This window comes from Dreissena polymorpha, chromosome 4 (assembly GCF_020536995.1).
Source record: "Dreissena polymorpha isolate Duluth1 chromosome 4, UMN_Dpol_1.0, whole genome shotgun sequence".
Lineage (NCBI taxonomy): Eukaryota > Metazoa > Mollusca > Bivalvia > Myida > Dreissenidae > Dreissena > Dreissena polymorpha.
In genome coordinates this window covers 45,098,418-45,120,351 of record NC_068358.1, presented here as the reverse complement: position 1 = coordinate 45,120,351, position 21,934 = coordinate 45,098,418, and the positions used below count along the sequence as shown (strand labels likewise).

Genomic DNA, 21,934 nt, shown 5'->3' with positions numbered 1-21,934 from the left:
GGTCAAGGTCACACATTGAGTTCAAAGGTAAAAAATGGCCATAAATTAGCTTGTCCGGGCCAAAACTATGTTGTTGACTTGTTCATTGTGAGATTTTAAAATCATTTCGCACATTTATTCACCATCATTGGACAGTGTGATGCGCGAAAGAATTACGTCGATATCTCCAAGGTCAAGGTCACACTTTGAGTTCAAAGGTAAAAAATGGCCATAAATGAGCTTGTCCAGGCCATTCTTATGTCATTCATTGTGAGATTTTAAAATCATTTGGCACATTTGTTCACCATCATAGGACGGAGTGTCACACGAAAGAATTACGTCAATATCTCCAAGGTCAAGGTCACATTTGAATTCAAAGGTCAAAAATGGCCATAGATGAGCTTGTCCAAGTCATAACTATGTCGTTCATTGTGAGATTTTAAAATCATTTGACACATTTGTTCACCATCATTGGACGGTGTGTCATACAAAAGAATAACGTCGATATCTCCAAGGTTAAGGTCACACTTTGAGTTCAAAGATAAAAAATGGCCATAAATTAGCTTGTCCGGGCCAAAACTATGTTGTTGACTTGTTCATTGTGAGATTTTAAAATCATTTCGCACATTTATTCACCATCATTGGACAGTGTGATGCGCGAAAGAATTACGTCGATATCTCCAAGGTCAAGGTCACACTTTGAGTTCAAAGGTAAAAAATGGCCATAAATGAGCTTGTCCAGGCCATTCTTATGTCATTCATTGTGAGATTTTAAAATCATTTGGCACATTTGTTCACCATCATAGGACGGAGTGTCACACGAAAGAATTACGTCAATATCTCCAAGGTCAAGGTCACATTTGAATTCAAAGGTCAAAAATGGCCATAGATGAGCTTGTCCAAGTCATAACTATGTCGTTCATTGTGAGATTTTAAAATCATTTGACACATTTGTTCACCATCATTGGACGGTGTGTCATACAAAAGAATAACGTCGATATCTCCAAGGTTAAGGTCACACTTTGAGTTCAAAGATAAAAAATGGCCATAAATGAGCTTGTCCGGACCATAATTTGATTTTCAAATGATACTTTTTGGTACCCCGGTATACTTACAGGTACCCCATCTTTCCTAATAAAAAACTTTGTACCCAATTTTTTTTCGTACCCAATTTTTTGTTCGTACCTACATTTTTTTTTCATACCGACATTTTTTTCGTACCCACATTTTTTGTTTGGCATAATTTTTTTTCACCCCTAAAATTTTGGTACCCAAATTTTTTTGTACCCAAAATTTTCGTACCCACATTTTTTTCGTAACCAAAACTTTCGTACCCACATTTTTTTCGTACCTAAAATTTGGTACCCACATTTTTTTTTCGCACCCTTGTGTAAAAAATGTGGGTATGAAAATTTTGGGTACGAAAAATAAATTGGGTACGAAAAAAAAAATGGGTGCGAAAAATTTTGGGTACAATTTTTTTTTTATGGAAAGCTGGGGTACGGTGAAGTATACTTCAAAGTACCCAGGGTACGGGGAAGTAGTACTCATGGGGAACTTGACCCATTCAGCATAAATGATCTTGCCGGGCCATAACTATGTCATTCATTGTGAGATTTTTAAATTACCCAGTACATTTGTTCACAATCATTGGACGGTTTGTTATGCAAAAGAATTACATCGATATCTCCAAGTTCAAGGTCACACTTGGAGGTCAAAAACCAAAAATGGCCATAAATGAGCTTGTCCAGGCCATAACTATGTCATTCATTATGAGATTTTAAAGCGGGTATATACGATTTTGTCAAATATTTATGAATTTATATAAACTGTGTAAAAAACTTATTATATATATATTTCAATATACATTAAAATAAAAGTTAAGAAGAACATGTGTTGAAAAATGCGAAATAAGCCAGATATTTAATTCTGAAATTGAAAACGGCTGTACAGCCGAATTAACCAGCATGTATACCATACATGTACGATGTGCATCTAACTTACGAGGGGTGTTCCAGAAGTTTGTGGATTTTCGCTATAACTTTCATTTGGTAACATAAATGGACAAACAAATAGCATGTTAAGAATATTTCGTCCTTTCCAAATCTTCTCTCCAAATTTAATGGAAATACATAAAACAATAAATATATATCAGAAATTTAAACATGTGCACAATGCGCACACCGACGCACGTGTAACGTTTCTGTTCAATGTCAATGACGTTATGAAGTTAACAACTGTCAAATCTTTTTCACATAATCACCTCCAACGCGAATGCGCTTTATGTGTCGGGAAATCCACTTGTCAAAAGTGTCTCTATACCAGTCAGCGTCAAAAGACGACACGATTCGCTTTGCTGCAACTGTAAGTTCCTGTTTACTTGAAAAGCAAATACCGCGCAACTGTGATTTAACTTCTGGGAAGACGCGGAAGTCCATAGGGACCAAATCCGGGCTGTAAGGAGGACTTAGGCGCTGTAACGTGAAATTTGCCGTAAATTCTGTTTATCAACAACATTTAAACCAAATTTAAATTGCGTAATGCTCATACTTATAATAAAATACACGCGTGCGCTGCATGTCGTTACTGAGGTCTCTATGGCAACGCGTTTCAAACGCGCTTTATGGAATTCATGCATTTTTAGCTTGTATATAAAGTCCGTGATAATGATTGACTTTTACCAGCAAACTACTAAGTTATAGCGAAAATCCACGAACTTCTGGAACACCCCTCGTAGTTTAACGGTTTATAATACAAAGACGAATGCTTCGGTTATTGTAGGAAAATATGTACGTCAATATCGGCTTCTCTTGTTTTGTGAAGATAGCATGCAAAATATTCTGTGTCAATGCAGCATGTGGGGGTATACATCACGTCTGTGACAAAGCTCTAGTTATAAATATTTTTATGCCCCCCTTCGAAGAAGAGGGGGTATATTGCTTTGCACATGTCGGTCTGTCGGTCGGTCCGTCCACCAGGTGGTTTCCGGATGATAACTCAAGAACGCTTGGGCCTAAGATCATGAAACTTCATAGGTACATTGATCATGACTCGCAGATGACCCATATTGATTTTGAGGTCACTAGGTCAAAGGTCAAGGTCACGGTGACCCGAAATAGTAAAATGGTTTTTGGATGATAATTTAAGAACGCATACGCGGCCAACAGGGCGAACTCTGAACAATATAACTGAAGCAACTGGTCTGTAATCCTAAATCTATAATTATCAGTCCAATGAAACATCATCATTTGAGTAAAATAAAGTGGATCAGTGAAAATATTATCAGAATATGAGATTTTTTTGTATATTTTGTATATTAAATATTGTGTTAATGTTTAATTTTGTTGATTAATATAAATATAAGCAGGACAGGGGAGGTAATACACTATTATATCTTTCTTATATACAGGGGAAACAAATGCAATAAGTTTAAATTTCATGTTTAATAAATAGAGGATATTTGTTCATGTCAGTGTGAGATCATTTGTTATTTTTTCCATTGTCCCTTGACATATTGCTTTTATATTTTGCATACTTGTTAACCAACATCACCCCAACCTATATTTCCCCCCCCCGCAACCTCACCCCCCCAATTTTTTTTTTAAACATCATTAATAAATTACCACACCCCACATTAAACCCCCTCTCACCCCCCCCCCCTACCCCCCACCCTCCCCCCCCCCCAAAATATTTTTTTAAAAACATCTAATAAATTACCACACCCCACTTATTATACCCCCCTATCTCCCCCCTACCCCCCCCACCCCCCCAATTTTTTTTTTTAACATCTAATAATTACCACCCCACCCCATTATACCCCCTCTCACCTCCCACCTCCCCCCTCCCCCCCCCATCCCCCCATGCCCCCCCCGATAATATATTTTTTTAAACATCTAATAAATTACCACAGACCCCACATTATACCCCCCTCTCACCCCCACCCCCCCACCTACCCCCCCCAACCCCACCCCAAAAAAAAAAAAACATTTTTTTTTAAACAACTTATAAATTACCACACCGCCAACATTATACCCCCTCTCACTCCCCCCTACCCCCCTACCCCCCCCCCCCCCCCTACCCCCCACCCACCCCCCCATTTTTTTTTCTTTACATCTAATAAATTAACCCCAACCCCACATTATACCCCTCTCACTCCCCCTACCCCCTTCCCCCCCCACCCCTCCCCCCAAAAAATATTTTTTTATTAAACATCTAATAAATTACCACACCCCACATTATACCCCCCTCTCGCCCCCCACCCCCCTATCCCCCCCCCCACCCACCCCCCCTCCAAAAAAAAATAAATAAAAAAAATTCAAACATCTAATAAATTACCACACACCCCCACATTATACCCCCCGTCTCACCCCCCTACCCCCCCCCCCCCCCCCCAAAATTGTTTTTTTAAACATCTAATAAATTACCACACCCCACATTATACCCCCCTCTCACTCCCCCCTACCCCCCACACCCCCCCCCCCATTATTTTTTTTTAAACATCTAATAAATTACCACACCCCACATTATACCCCCCCTTTCAAGGTCAAGGTCACAGTGACTCGAAAGAGTACAATGGTTTTTGGATGATATCTTACATTAGGTCAAAGGTCAAGGTCACAGTGACAAAAAACGTATTCACACAATGGCTGCCACTACAACTGACAGCCCATATGGGGGGCATGCATGTTTTACAAACAGCCCTTGTTGTTGTTGAAAACCTGGTTTTGTGACAATTTTGTTTCTTGTTTATGTTAAGTTTACTATAATAAAGGGTTATAAAATCACAGTTTATGAAGGTCATTTAATTTGATTCTCCATTTTTTGTGCACACTCACTAAATTGGAACAGGTCGGCTTTGGGTTTTATTATGCTCCCCCAAAATTTTTTTTGGGGGAGCATATAGTCGCCGCTTCGTCTGTCCGTGTGTGTGTCTGTCTGTCCGTCCTTGCACAATTTTTATCTGGGCTATTTCTCAGCAACTAATGACCAGAATTCAATGAAACTTTATGGGAAACTTCACTACCAAGAGGAGATGTGCATATTATCAGCGGGTTCTGGTAGGATGATTTTTCGCAGAGTTATGGCCCTTTGAATTTTTCTATAAAAAAATTATTGTCCCCCTAACTACTGTGCCCTCAAGACGTTTCCTTTTATCTGAATATATAGTGCAATATTGTGACAAAAAAAACCTTTGGGGAGCATCACCCGTCTCCGACGGTTTCTTGTTTAATATAAGGGGTTGTTCTCAGACAACATTACGCAAGTGGGGAAAGAACACTGGAAGAAAGAATGAGTTCTCAGAATTTTTAGGATTTTTAATTGCAATAAACACGTTTATATTCTTTTTCGCTTAAATTAAAACATCACTGACTTGAATCTTTGAAACAGTATGTTACTTTGCAAATATGCATTTGCATAATGATTAACAACAAACAGTTTATATGAATAACTGTTGCAAGGATCCACTTCCTGATGTCTGGTCAGTCGTTCATCAACAACCAGCGTGTGGACAGTGAGACCGGTGGCAAGACAGAGACCCCAACCCTGGAACTGCAGATGTCTGGGGATCTGCTCACGTTTAGAAACTCGGCAGCAGAAATCAGGTTTAAATTTTAACGTTTCTGTGGTTGTTAACAAAAGTTTAAGTATACTTGTATTAAAGAACATCTAACCAGCAGAACGATTTTTCACAATTCTCATGTATATATATTTTTTTATTTTATCTTTTTAACAGTGAAGAATTTAGACTAAGTATTAAAATGTCCAAAGGCGCTCAGGCCTTTAATTGTATGTGTTCTTTGTTTTTACATATTTTGTCAGAGCTAAAACAATCATGCTTGGAAATTCAGACACATAGATACATGCACTAGGCCTTTAGAGTCCCTGCAAAAAGGTTTGCTCATTAAGTTGTGTCAGACCAGATCATTTAATCTTTATCGCAAGTCAACATCCCATGAATTTTAGTACTTATTAGTTGGATGGATTCAATAACATACTGGTACTAGTATCCTTATTAAATACAGTATATGAACCACAGGTCAATGGATCTGTTCTTTTAAGTACCAAATGGGAACTTTAAATGGATGCAAGTCCAGTTATTGCAGTTAAACATACATTTACTTAGTTTGAATTTCATATTTATTTTGTTTACTTGTTATGTGCAATTATTTTTTGTTTGGGTATTTCTGTCCTGTCTTGCATGTTTGTAACAATAAAGATTTGATTTACTTATTTATGAGGCAGTGCATAATGTTTATTTAATGAAACCAAGCTCTGCTATCTGTACAAATATTGAGAATTTTACCCTAAATTGAACATGTTTTGATACATGCAGTTTTATAATGTTCTACTTTTGGAAGTAGAATGTAGTTTAATCCAAGATCAGTAATCACATGATCATTATGCATTCACTTGACAATTGTATAAGAGTTGAGTCCCTTTATGTGATAAACGAAGCTAAATACTTGTTTATCTGTTCTTAACAATTTGTCTTGAGTGTTTTTACACACAATTTATAAGAGTTTAAGATATAACCAGATAGTTTATATTATTTATTGTATAGTTTAATGTATGTGTCTTAAGTATAATACTTAATATCTGAAATTATCACATCTTGTTTTCATATTAAAAAGCACCTCATCTGTAGATGCATTTGGATGATATAAAGCTTAGTTTAGCCTTTGACTACAATATTTTAAAAAACATACCAAATTCATATTGCTAAAAACTCAATTAAACGCGCAGCAGTAATATTTTGGATGAAGTTATGAATAAAAATACAATTTTGAACTGTGATTGTAATATAACTACCGGTATATGTAAATTACAGATGAGAAAATGCCACATGCAAATCTACCTAATGTTCCTTGCTCAAAAATCAAGTTCATATTTATAAGAGAACAGTTAAGTATGAAGATACTTGAGCAGTATTGCAGTAACTTGCCAAACATGTTCACTATCTGCCAACAGTGTGCAGGGTTTAAGACTTGTGTCCCTAGCTCCAAGGCCAATGTCAAACTTACAGGGCATTGCTTAGAGTATGGACTTTACACAGCTTGTGCTTAATGTAATTGACTGAACAAGTTGCTTGATAGGAGAGGGTCCCTCGCTCAAAGGTTAACGTTACTTAAATGTAAATTCTTAAAATTTGGACATCATTCATATTGTGAAAACTGTACCTGCATCAGACATATTTCACATGTGAACCCTGGATTTACATGTCTGCCATATTTTGTCTTAATAGTGCAGCTTGAATACAACACTGTATAGCAACGGTTTATCCCACATTCTTGATTCATTACATTACAAAACCCTGCCTTTCAGACCTTCTGTGCCCTGCCGGATGAAGTATGAAGAATTAAACAATTTGGATATTTGCTCTCCAGTATTCAACTTTAAGAGGGCGTTCTCTCTGCTCAGAGAGCAGCACGACAGACTCGTTTGTGACGTGTTACTGGACCAGTTCATACTCCCAGGTGTGGGAAACATCATTAAGAATGAGGTAGGAGCTTGTTTATAGCTCTTTTTAGCTCATCTGAGCACAATGTGCATGGTGAGCTTTTGTGATTGCCTTTTCTCCGTTGTGGGGCGTCAACATTTGCCTTGTTAACACTCTAGAGGCCATATATATATTGTCCAATCATCATGAAATTTGGTCAGAAGATTTATGCCAATGATATCTTGGACGAGGTCGAAAATGGGTCCGGGTGCTTGAAAAGCATGGCTGCCAGGGGCAGCGCATTTTTCCTCATATGGCTATATATGGCTATAGCAAAACCTTGTTAACACTCTAGATGCCACATGTATTGTCTGATCTTCATGAAACTTCTGAAGATTTTTCACAATGATATCTTGGACAAGTTTGAAAATGGTTCAGGTTGGTTGAAAAACATGGCTGCCATGGGGCGGGGCATTTTTCCTTATATGGCTATACATGTATATGGCTAGAGTAAAACGTATTTAACAATCAAGAGGCCACATTTATTGTCTAATCTTCATGAAACTGGGTAAGAAGTTTTGTCCCAACAATATCTTGGACAAGTTTGAAAATGGTTCTGGTTTATTGAAAAGCATGGCCCCTAGGGGACGGGAGAGTTTTGTCCATTTATGGCTATAGTAAAAACTTGTTAAGGATGTTCGATCGTTTCCACTTTACGTTAATTGATTCACTATATCGTTAAAATTAAAAACCTTTATATATTTTCACGGTTTCAAAAGATTAGGTTGGAATAAACAAGTGAAAATTCTAGTTGAACTGTTCTGATTATGCGCCTATAAATTTTCGGCATTTACATATTTTTTTAGATTTACTGCAATGAAACCAAGCGTTCGATTGCTTGACGTCACTTCGTGATCGACATCGATGAAACGCTTGCTTAATACGCTGTAGATGTAATTTATTTGTGCAATACAAGTGTCTATTAATAACAAAACAATAATTTGTCAACAATGAGAATCAGATACTTGGCTTAATAATTTCATTTAAAATGTCTAATTTGGATATAATTCGGAATACAAAACAAAACTTAAGTTGTTTGTTTTTAAACTTTCCAAAGAACCATGTGGATTTCAATAGAAATACTATTTTCACCGACAATCAGGATTTTTGGAGAAAAAAAATTTTGACGATTTTTCTATCGGATCGTCTGTAAACGTGACCACATGTGACAACAGTGATGCCAGTTGGAAAATTGGTAGACGTGTCGTTGAACTTGACACATTGGCCGAATCGCTTTCAGCATGCAGTGCTTGTCAAGTGCCCATGAATTTTCTTAACACAGTAGAAAGCAGGGATTTCGGATTGGCATGTGTTTTGGACATACAGTGTAGCAATTGTGGTGCAATAAATAATGTGGCTACTGGACGGAAACATTGCAGAGTTTATGACATGAACACAAATCTTGCATTGGGTAAGACTTTTTTTGTCTTTTTGGTACATTGGTGCATTATATCATGATTTATTGTCTAAATAACTGATACTTCTGAATACATTCAGATAGTTATCTGTAAGTAATTCCTGTGTAGTCTACATGCATACATTTTTTTTATTGTACATCCTATATTTTTCTTTCATATTTTGTCTGATTTACTGCCAGTAAACACAATTACAGTAGAATGTGAATGATTGTCCTTAGTTACACATGTATATTTTAAAGTGACATAAGTTTATTTTCTTCCTGCAGCCCTATTTATTAATACCGGTAATAAATATGAAATCTTACAAGTTTACAAAACATAAATATTCTCAATTCGTCAAATACGTATTGGTTTTGAAAATAAAGGGCTTAAATTAATTATTAATTATTATTTGTGTGTATGAGGATCACTAGGTCTTATAAAATTATGTAACTTTTGTAAATTATTGACATTATTTCATATTATTTTATTCCACATAAGCATATTCTAGCATTGTGCATTGTCAACTGTTCTGTCATTTACTGCAATCTGTTTCAGGTTAATCAGAAACTGGGTGTTTCACCTGGGACTTTCACATCGAAACTGGCCCTTCTCCGTGACCTTCAGCACAAAAAAGAAAGGCTATAGCTGTTACTCGTGCAGCAAACCAGCGACACATAAGACTCAAAACTGGAACGGTATTTTTAATTATGGGCATTTTATTTTTTAAACACAGTATTCTTCATTTGTATGCCCCCAATTGGCGACATAGTTTGGAGTTTGTGGCATCCGTGTCGTGTGGACACATTTCTTGTTTGAGATTGTTTCAATAGATCCATCAATTATATATGCAAATTAGTAGTAACATTTAAAAGCATATGCTAATGTTTGTAAATTGATTATTGTAAAAGCATTAATTTGCTGTGTAATCATTTCTTTACATAAAAATCAGAGATAACCCATGAAGGTGCAAGCACATTTTCCAATTTGAAATTCTGTTTTCCTGTTTAGGCATTCAAAGGACATAGTGCAAGAAGTACGAGGGGGACCAAAATACAGTTCAAACATAGAGGACCAAGATGTTTATAGTTACAACTATACACCTGTACCCAAGCCTGGTCCAGCATGGCTAGACTCTACTGGGAAGGAATTTGTTTTCTTTGATTTGGAAACAAGAGGGTTAGGTAAAGTTTATTTTTAACATATTCCTTATTCACAGTGTTGCACATATAGAAGTTTATCTTGGTCCAAGTCAGGTATTTAGGTACTCTAAATCTCCAAAGTTGAACTTCTATTAAAAATATAAATATTTACTTACATGTATAACATAATTCAACCTGCTACTGCTGAGTAAGTCAATGTGAGATATCGTGTGAATTGTTGGTCAACCTAGCATATGATTGAATTGCAACAAGAGTTATGTTCAGACTAATTTCTCATTTTGCTTTCATATAATAAATCATTCTTAATCTTTATTGATAAAATGATAGTAAATACCACTTAGATGATGCAATGTTACATTACCCACAACTGGCTATAGTATATTATTGTGAATCATTTAAGAATTTAAACACTCTTCTCTTCGCTTCTTCAGATTTATGAATAAATAAGATGCCAAAAACTTACTTTCATATATCCATGAATCGAAGAAAAGAGCATTTAAATTTTCATAATAACAGTTATTGTGCCCCCCTTGGAAGAGAGTTAATATTGTTTTGCTGGATGTTGGTCTGGCGGTAATCATTTAGTTTCCGATCAATAATTTGTCAACGTTTTCACAGATTGGCTTTTTACTTTCCACGTGCATAGGGATTGGACAGTATATAACCCCTATTTAAAGTATGGTCACTTGGTCAAAGGTCAAGGTCACAATAAGTGTGAAAATTGTTTCCGATCAATAACCTTCAACTGAAAAATTCTCTTAAACCACAATGCATTTAGAATGGATGTGAAAGAACCTCTTCTATGATTGTTCAAATTAAGCTTCAAAATAAGTCCTGTCCTGGGGGGGGGGGGGCAATGTTTTTCCCTTTTATGATTTATTGTAAACACTGCAAAAGTATTTTAAGAAGTTTACATTGTACTTGGGTGAGCGAACCAGGGCTCTCTGATTAACGGAGCTAAAATGGATTGTGTGCAATTTCTATGTATAATTTTTTTTTTTTTTTTCAGAGCGTACTTCTCACATAATTCAGATAGCTGCAGTGCATTCGACTGGTCAGTTTTCAACATATGTGATGCCAGAGAAGAAGATGTCCTTGAAAGCGTCAGAAATAACTGGAGTGACAGTTGTTTGCGACTATGCTTGTCAAGGGACAAACAGTAACAGCTGTCCCCATCAAATCTGCATTGACAAGTTTTATAACATTCTTACAGAAATGTTCACTAGTTATTTTAGTTGGGCATAATATAGAGTATTTTGATTGTAAAGTGTTGCTCCGTGAGTTTCAGCAAAATATTTGTGGCTTTTTAGATACTTAAAAAATGTTAAAGGAAATATTACCAAATATGAAATCATATAAGCGGGAAAATTTAGTTTAAGACGTCATTGGTGAATTTTACATGGCACATGGCGCTCTACAGGATGTTTTAGCTTTACAAAAATTAGTGAACTCTGTTCCTCTTGACCAAAATATTGTAAACAAATATTCATTCAGCTATGACCGAGCAGTATTAGCATACAATGTGTAACTAAATGTTGCTTCCAACATCAAATTTTTGCAAACCATGATTGATACAAAAGTTATAAGTCAAGATGTTGCAAGGAAAGTTGCAGGAAGTGGATTGCAACTTAAACATTTGAGTACTGTATCAAAAAGTAACGGACTGAGTGGTTTGAGGAGCCCCCTGTCACAGGTTACAAACGGACAAATCAGAGTAACAAAATCAGAGAAAATAATATGTGCAATAGCGAGTTATTTGTTGTCTGACATCTAACCAATTGTAATTTTCATCTTGTATATAGATTAGCTATGAAATCTAATAGCTGTTACATTTTTTTTTCCTTCTCAATGACAAACATAGTTGTGATTCTTATGTCAGTTGTATTTCTCATGTTTCACCTAAGTTGTAAGATATTTTTGGCAGTGCATTTAACCACAGATGGTGTGTGAAACATAATTGCCCCGCTAATTGTATTCTACGTTGTTTTTTTGTAGATGTACTAATCTGATAAAAGTATTTGCGTAAACTGAATTTTGATTGTTGTTGCTCTCATTAGTAGTTGTTGTGTACACGTGTATCCTATATATGGACAACAACACATTTTGTTAATGAATTGCAAACATGTCACATATTTAACATTTTTCTATGTCTGAATAACAGTGAAATAATCATTATCTTGAATTTCATAAATTATAATTTGGCAAAGTTATCTGATTGTATAAGAAAACCATGAAAAATTCAGCTTCAGATGGCCCCCCAAAAAGACAAATGTATTTCTCATGTGTCCAGCTTTTGACATCCTAAAAGATGTCAAAGGCCAGCGGGGCTTATGTCATGGTCCTGTGTCCGTCGTGCGTGCGTCCATGTGTTAACTTTTCCTTTAAACATCTTCTCCTAAACTACTGGTCCAATTCTGATGAAATTTCTCAGGAATGTTCCTGGGGGTGAACCTCTTTCAAATTTGTTCAAATTATGCCCCATGGGGTCAAATTTGACCCTGCCCCTGGGGTCACAAAATTGAAAATTTTCTTATATAAGGTCTATTTTGTGAAAACTTTCAAAATCTTCCCGTCCATAACCATTGGGCCTAGGGCGATCAAATTTGGTATGTAGAGACATCTAATAGTTTTCTACCAAATTTGTTCAAATTATGCCCCTGGGGTCAAATTTGACCCTGCCCCGGGGGGTCACAAAATTGAACATACATGTATGCTTATATAGGGTCTATTTTGTGAAAACTTTACAATCTTTTCGTCCATAACCATTGGGCCTAGGGCTACCAAATTTGGTATGTAGTGGCATCTTATAGTCCTCTACCAAGTTTGTTCAAAGTATACCCCTGGGGTCAAGTTTGACCCTGCCCCGAGGGTCACAAAATTGAACATATGCTTATATAAGGCCTTTTTGTGAAAATTTTAAAAATCCTCTTGTCCATAACAGTATGGCATAGGGCTACCAAATTTGGAATGTAGTGACATGTAATAGTTCTCTACCAAGTTTGTTCAAATTATGCCCCTTGGGTCAAATTTGAAACTGCCCCGGGGGTCACAAAACTGAACATATGCTTATAAAGTGCTTATTTTGTGAAAACTTTACAATCTTTTTGTCCATATCCATTGGGCCTAGGGCTATCAAATTTGGGATGTAGTGACATCTAATAAACCTTCTAATAAGCCTCTACCAAATTTGTTCAAATAATGCCTCTGGGGTCAACTTTGACCCTGCCCCGGGGGGTCACAAAATTTAATAAACGCTTATAAAGCGCCTATTTTGTGAAATCTTTAAAAATCTTCTTGTCGAAAACCATTCGGACTATGGCTACCAAATTTGGTATGCAGTAACATCTTATAGTCCTCAACCAAGTTTGTTCAAATTATGGCCTTTGGGTCAAATTTGACCCTGACCCATGGGTCACAAAATTGAACATTATATATGCTTATATCTTGCTTATTTTATGAAAACTTATATTCTTGTCCTTAACTCTAGGACTTAGGGCTACCACATTTTGTATGTAGTGAGATATAGTAGTCCTCTACAAAGTTTGCTCAAATTATGCCCCTGGGGTTAAATATGACCCAGCCCAGGGGGTCACACAAGTGTACATGTGCTTAAATAGGGCCTATATATAAGTATTTGCACATGCCGAGGATATTTGTTTCAGCCTTTTTTTCAGCAGTTGAGCGATACAGGGCCATCATGGCCCTCTTGTCTTTTAATTAACATCACACAGTTCTAAAAATAATACATATGTTCAATTTACAACCCACAACATGGGTAAAATGTGGGTGGGGTAATTTAAGATGTTTCTTTGAACATCAACATTGTTTTTTCATTTGTTACATCTGAAATATTTTCATAACAATGTACATGATTAATATTTCTATGTGTATCACATTTCAGTTGATAATTTGATTGTTATGGAGCAGTTATTATATAGATATGTTTTAATTACTATTACAATGTTAGTCATTTTATTTTTGAAATTAAGTCTAGATGAAAATGTCTGTAGCAAAAAAAAATCCACTGTGACCTATCAATTTCTTTACTTCATTTTAATGCTAAGCTAGTTTCCTTTAATTATTGAGAACTTCAAATGAATATGAATCTTACATCAACAGAAATATGTATCTGTATTGCATGTTATCTATTTTGAACTGTGCAATAAAGAATTCAAAACAGACAAAAAACTAGTCATATTTATTTCTCATTATTTTTTACGAATTCCAATCTTTTTGGTTTTAAAAGTGTTCAGTATGATAATTCAAATGTTACAGTTGCTAATCTAATACAATCTCAATATTACTATGCCATTTTAAATGTATTACACACAAACATATAACCGTACGCCCAATTTTATGCCCCGCAAAATGACCTTTTTTCAAACGCACATGGCATTTTAAAACCTTCGTTATCTCAAAATTATTCACGGTGACCTCCCTTTTTTATTTTATATTTATTTCAGATTCAGATCCATTAATCACCATACAAAAAATTATAGCATTCCGGATATTTTGAAAATTTTCACAAAACGATCGAACATCCTTAACACTCTAAAAGTTAGTCATATTTATAGTCCAATGTTCATAAAACTTGGTCAGAAGATTTGTTCTAATGATATATTGGATGAGTTTGAAATGGTTCAGGCTGGTTGAAAAACATGACCACCAGGGGGCAGGACATTTTTTTTATATGGCTATGGTAAATTCTTGTTAACACTCTTAAAGACACATTTATTTTCCAATCTTCATAAAACTTGGTCAGAACATTTGTTCTAATGATATCTTGGATGAGTTCAAAAATGGTTCCCTTCTGTTGAAAAACATGGCCGCCAGGGGGCAGGGAGTTTATCCTGATATGGCCATAGTAAAACCTTGTTAGCACTCTAAATGTTACATTTATTGTTAACTCTTCATGAAACTTGGTCAGAACATTTGTTCTAATGATATCTTGGGCTGCACAGAACAGGTCAGATCCTTTGTATTTTTGGTGAGCAACTTTGGGCCTTTCAGGTCCTCTTGTTTAAGTAAAAAAAATATGTCAGAGGGTTAACTGAATTATTCCAAGATTATTTCAGCACTCCTACTTGCCTGGCTATGGTATTCATATCTTTACTTTATTTATATGTTTTACGTCTCCAAAAGTTGTCTTACTTCCAAATCTGGTTGGTTATCCTCTTTACACTTGAAATTACACCTTTTCCATAAAAAAAGCAATAGTCGACACAGCCAACATCATGCAGATATACCGACATAGCATAGTTGGGCAGAATAAATAAAAATCACAAATCTTTCAGTGGTTTGGTGGTTGGGTGCTTTTTGGGTGAAAAAACATGTTTTTTTTGTAACTCACATTGCAAGTTCTGTTTGCCTAAAACTTTCTATCGCTAATCCTTTTCATGGCCCGCTAATGACTCTTCTATCAACAAAAAAGTCAGTACTAGTGTTGCTGTTAACACCTTAATAGCGATTCAACAACAAATAAAGGAATTTTATCAGGCGTTCATGCAAGGGGATTTTTATGATAGGGGTCACTTATTGCTGTCAGTAGATGTATTGTAATAAAGTAAAAGCCAACTGCGTATGTATTTTATAGCTCAATCAAGCCTAAAGTTACTGTATTATACCACCTGAGCTATAAATACACATGTAAAATCTGTAAAAACAGCCATTTTACATATTAAAGAAATTGAATGCAAACAAATGTATTTTCCACATACATTAACTTTCGTTTTTGCTTGAATTATAGAAAACAGTTTGTACATGTTGCATTAATCTAAATTTGAATTTATTTGACGTTGCATGGTTAAATAAGATTCACAGATTCAATGAGAATACCCATATTCTGTATGGAGGTAAAACAGAAGCATGCCCCACATTTCTATTTATGAAGTCACATGCATGGTGCTCCTGTATGTTTGCTCATGGAAAATGGAGAACATATTTGTATTCATGAAATTCTTAAACACATACATAGTCAATATTGATCAGGTTGGTGCGGCAAACGGATTGAATTTTTGTCCTGTGTGGTCAAGGTCACTGTAACTTAAAACAGAGAAAGATAACTTGAGTGTGGATGGAGGTACATCATGTATTGTGCTGTAATTCTGTTTGTAGGTAGCATAAATGCAGACCTTGCGTGCAAAATAGATTTAATCTAACTAAATTATTGATAACAATTAGAAAATGTAGTTTCTCGACATGGTCTTATTTCTTTAAGTTAAACATACACTTTATTACTACTTAAGATATTAAATTCAAGTTTGTAGTCATTATATCGGATGACTTACTGAAAATGTAGATGATACTATCTAATTGGAAGAACAGTTGAGCGCACTGACTTCGAACAGTTCATGTTTATGCACTACTGTTTTGTTAATGAATTCCAAACAAGTGCGGTTATTTTTTTGTCTTACTTCCTTCACACTTTTGTAACAGTGTTCATGAAGCCTTCAATATTTTACCGATCTCTGACATATTTGGCATGTAGGTACTTTTCATGGACCTCTACCTTTTGATGAGGTTTAAGGTCACTGGGGTCAAGGTCACTGAGGCTAATAATAGATCATTTGACTATGCTGCTTCAGCGAAGTATCTTGTCTAATTTATAATACCATGAACAAATTCTTCACAATTGCGACCTATGTAAAAGACCGAGCCAGTCTGATTGAGTTAGCTTAATTTTCACAATCGGCATAGCTCGCTTATAATCATTGATAAAGGTAAAGGCAGCTTGGTTTCCCCCCTCTTTGAAATTTATCGAGAGGTTAGGGACAGGAACCAGACACGAAACTTCCAGGTTGCACTTCAAATGCTGTGACGCTGGGAAAAGCCCAAATGTAATTATTTTTAGATTTGATCGAGAATGCAACATGTATCCTAGTTTCGCTGAATGGGTCAAGCTCCCCACAGGCACTTCTTCCCTGTACCCCCATATTCTTTTCGTACCCAACATTTTTCGTACCCAATTTTTTTTGTACCCAATTTTTTTTTTAACCAATTTTTATGCCCCCCTTCGAAGAAGAGGGGGTATATTGCTTTGCTCATGTCGGTCGGTCGGTCTGTCGGTCGGTCTGTCGGTCGGTCAGTCCGTCCACCAGGTGGTTGTCAGACGATAACTCAAGAACGCTTGTGCCTAGGATCATGAAACTTCATAGGTACATTGATCATGACTAGCAGATGACCCCTATTGATTTTGAGGTCACTAGGTCAAAGTTCAAGGTCACGGTGACTCGAAATAGTAAAATGGTTTTTGAATGATAATTTTAGAATGCATACGCGGCCAACAGGGCACACTCTGAACAAAATTACTGAAGCAACTGGTCTGTAATCCTAAATCTTTAATTATCAGTCCAATGAAACATCATCCTTTTAGTAAAATACAGTGGATCAGTAAAAATATTATCAGAATATGAGATTTTTTGTATATTTTGTACATTAAATATTGTGCTAATGTTTAATTTTGATGATTAATATAAATATAAGCAGGACAGGGGAGGTAATACACTACAGGGGAAACAAATGCAATAAGTTTTAATTTATTGTTACAGATTTGCCTCCCTTGTAATATATTTAAATTTTACCAAATGTAAGGCTAACTGCATTTTTGTAATGCATACTACTACTACTACTAATACTACTACTACTACTACTACTACTACTACTACTACTACTACTACTACTGCTACTACTGCTGCTGCTACTACTACTACTACTACTACTACTACTACTACTACTACTACTACTACTACTACTACTACTACTACTACTACTACTACTACTACTACTGCTGCTACTACTACTACTACTACTACTACTACTACTACTACTACTTCTACTGCTACTACTACTACTACTACTACTACCACCACCACCACCACCACCACCACCACCACCACCACCACCACCACCACCACCACCACCACCACCACTCACAGTGACAAAAAACGTATTCAGTGACAAAAAACGTATTCACACAATGGCTGCTACTACAACTTATAGCCCATATAGGGGGGCATGCATGTTTTACAAACAGCCCTTGTTATTTACCCATTTTTTTTTCGTACCCACATTTTTTTTCATACCCAAATTTTGGCATAACTATTTCATACCCAAAATGTGTGTACCCAAATGTTTGTACCCACATACACAATTGCGGTGATGTAGATATTTAAACTTAAATTGATGCTTTTATATCCATCCTCTTCAAAAGCATCATCACACCAGTACTGTCTGTTCTTTGATTTAGGTGGTTATTGCCCTTCGATAAGTAATATGACAATGTAAAGAATTTAATGTTTCTGTGATAGATCACAGGAACTTGTTATTTTTAAGTTTATGAAACCATGCAGTATCCTTCATGATGGGCATACCTAAATATGACATATTGTTCCACTCCGGTGAGTTTTCAACGAGTCATGGCCCCTTGAATAATAATTTGTTTCCACTCAATTAACACATACATTGAAAAAGCGCATCATCGGCAAGCATCCATCAGTTTCACTGATATTCTTGTATTTATAAGTACACTGTATCTCCAATATAACACGGATGACAGGGTCCAAGTCACAAGAAAGCGTTATAAATGGATTCGCATTTTAAGTTCTGAGCATTCATAAATTATTGCATTGCTGTGTTGTCATTTGCCAATGCATGCATATAAACCCTACAGTATCAATAACTCTATACATACCGCCTTTCTTTTGTGCATATATATCCGATTATCCTATATAATTAAAGAAAATTATGACGAGAAATGTGTTTAAGAATTTCATAAACACAAACATACACTATTTCCTGAAGTGTAAAATGAACAGTGAATTATGGGACAGGCGTTTCATAGGGCACTGTTCAGATTTAATTGTAAAAACCAATGGATGAGTGTATATGAACATTTACACATTTATTATTTGAGATGAGTTAATCATAAATTGGATGCTATAGTGATCGGAAAACATTGCATTTTGACCATACATGGTGGAAGTGGGCTCTGTTTATCACAGTCACTAACTTGTATATTGTTATGAGGTTATAGTCCCTGGCCCTTCTTATTGCATGCCAGTTAACTTATTCATTGTTATGATGAGCGGATAAGTGGGGCTGAATTACTGTTACAAGTGTTTGAAGTGACAAATTAAATTTCCAATTAGTCTTATTCAATTACAATCATGGCAAAGCAGAAAAAATGATTATGTTTAATCTGCAACATCCCTGAAAAACACAATTTACATAAGATTAACAAGTATCGCTAATCGTTGTGATTTTACCAAAACAAAGTAAACCCTATCTATACAGCTTTACTTCCTAAGCAATTTACCGGACCTTTCATGTCTTAGTTAAGTACACAGTATAATATACTCCCAATTGTGAATTCTAGTAAGTGGATTTATCTTGATAGCTAAACAGACATAGGATGTCTTTCATGCATACTGTAATTCAGGCAATAGTATTTTTAATTGTATGTAATTATTTGTTGTGAACTTAAATTCTTCGTCAATCGGTGTAATGACAAAAGAAACAAAAATTAGTGCATAGCAAATAATAATGGTTTCACAGTATATTTCAATAAAAAGTTCATTAAAGCCCCTGTCAACTAAAACATAAAAAAATTAATTTAAACTGTGAAATAAACACATTTTTTTCTTTGAAGGGAACTGATGCAATTTAGCATGCTTTTAATTATTTTTGATAGAGTGACGCCTTAGTTATAATTTTCAAATTCAATGAATTTTAAATTAATAATATATTTCAAATATATAATACATTATGATATTTTTTAGTCGTTATACCCCTATTACTGGTAATGGGGGCTATATAAGAGTCACTTTGTCTGTCTGTCCCGAAATTTCATCCGATCTTCACCAAACTTGGTCACAAGTTGTATCTAGATGATGTCTAAGTCAAGTTTGAATATGGGTCATGCTAGGTCAAAAACTAGGTCACGGGTCACGTAGTGTGTTTTAATCGGATGGTGTGTCCGGATCATAACTATGTCATTTATCGTTAGATTTTGAAATGACTTGGTATATTTCTTCACCATCATGGGACAGTGAGTCGAGTGAAAAAAGTATGTTGATATCTCCAAGGTCAAGGTCACACTTGGGGTCCAAAGGTCAAATGCTTGTCCGGGCCATAACTTTTGTCATTTATTGTGAGATTTTAAAATCTTTTGGCAAAGTTGTTTACCATCAGTGGACGGTGTGTCGCCCAAAAGAATTACGTCAATATCTCCAAGGTCAAGGTCACACTTTGAGTTCAACCATCATAAATTAGCTTGTCCGGGCCATAACTAAGTAATTTATTGTAAGATTTTAAAATCATGTGGCACATTTGTTCACCATAATTGGACGGTGTGTTGCGTGAAAGAATTACGTTGATATCTCCAAGGTCAAGGTCACACTTAGAGTTCAAAAGTCAAAACTGCCCATAAATGAGCTTGTCCAGGCCATAACAATGTCGTTCATTGTGAGATTTCAAAGTCATTTGGCACATTTGTTCACCATCATTGGACGGTGTGTCGCACAAAAGAATTACGTCAATATCTCCAAGGTCAAGGTCACACTTTGAGTTCAAATGTCAAAAATGGCCATAAATGAGCTTGTCCGGGCCATGACTATGTTGTTCATTGTGAGATTTTAAAATCATTTGGCACATTTGTTCACCATTATTGGACGGTGTGTCGCGCTAAATAATAACATGATATATCCAAAGTCAAGGTCACACTTTAAGTTCAAAGGTCAAAAATGGCCATAAATGAGCTTGTCCGGGCCATAACTATGTCGTTTATTGTGAGATTATTTAATCATTTGGCTCTTTTGTTCACCATCATTGGACAGTGTGTCGCACAAAAGTATTACGTTGATATCTCCAAGGTCAAGGTCACACTTTTAGTTTAAAGATCAAAAATGGCAATAAATGATCTTGTATGGAACATAACTATGTCATTCATTTAGAGATTTTAAAATGACTCTGTACATTAATTTTGTTCACAGTCATTGGACTGAGTGTCATAGGAAAGAATTCAAGAGTTCAAATGGTCAAAATGGCTGTAAATAATAATGGCATAATAATTTTTAAAAATTGCCATAAATTACATTCTCTTGTTTTGTGAAGACAGCATGCATAAATAGTCTGTGTCAATGCGGCATGTGGGGGTAAACGTCACGTCTGTGACAAAGCTCTAGTTAAATCATGAATATGGAATAATTATTTTTACTGATTAATCTTAAGACTAAAGCTGGTTGCCCCAAAGTAAGAACATTCAAGAAGTCGCACCTTATAATGTATCAGTCTTAATTTGGAAATGTGTGGTTGAGAGTAAGTTTTACTGTTTCAAAATTGTGCAACTTAGCTATGATAAGGAAGGAGAACATAAACAAGGGTTAAACAGAAATGCTTAGATAAATTATCTGTTATGAAGATTCACATGTTTATATGACATCATTTGATGATAAATCAACAATAGAGAGGATAATATGTATTTTGATGTTGTTCAAAAAAGACAAATGATCCTAGGTCAAGTTTACCTTTCAAATTAAAATATGTTCAATTCAAATGCAGACATTATTGTACCTGTCTCCAGTGTGACTAAAAGTTGAATGTTAAAAATTAAATGAAAGTTGCTTTCTTCAAAACCAACATCTGGTTGCAATATTTGTTTTAAGGCCTTACTCTTAATTTAGAAATACAATAAGATACTATTTGTTGCGCTTTGTTACATTGCAATACGATCTGATATGATCCTGATGGAAAATTGATTGCAGTCAATTATGTACATATAATTGTAAGCTATTTCAAATCAATAAATACTGATTTATGATTTTAATTGAGATTTCCACGATTGAACTAACGTTTTGATAAGATCACCACTTTAACATCATAATTAATACCAGGATTTCAAC

The 21,934-nt window shown here is 35.5% G+C and overlaps 1 protein-coding gene across 1 annotated transcript in view; it reads left to right on the top strand.

The window, feature by feature from the left end:
• Positions 1-21,934, top strand: part of LOC127877185 (endonuclease 8-like 3) — a 45,480-nt gene that overhangs the window by 7,080 nt on the left and 16,466 nt on the right. Inside the window, exons 3-4 of the mRNA XM_052422847.1 lie at positions 5,439-5,582; positions 7,303-7,480. Of these exons, the coding sequence (XP_052278807.1) occupies positions 5,439-5,582; positions 7,303-7,480 (322 nt within the window). The remainder of the gene's footprint in view (positions 1-5,438; positions 5,583-7,302; positions 7,481-21,934) is intronic.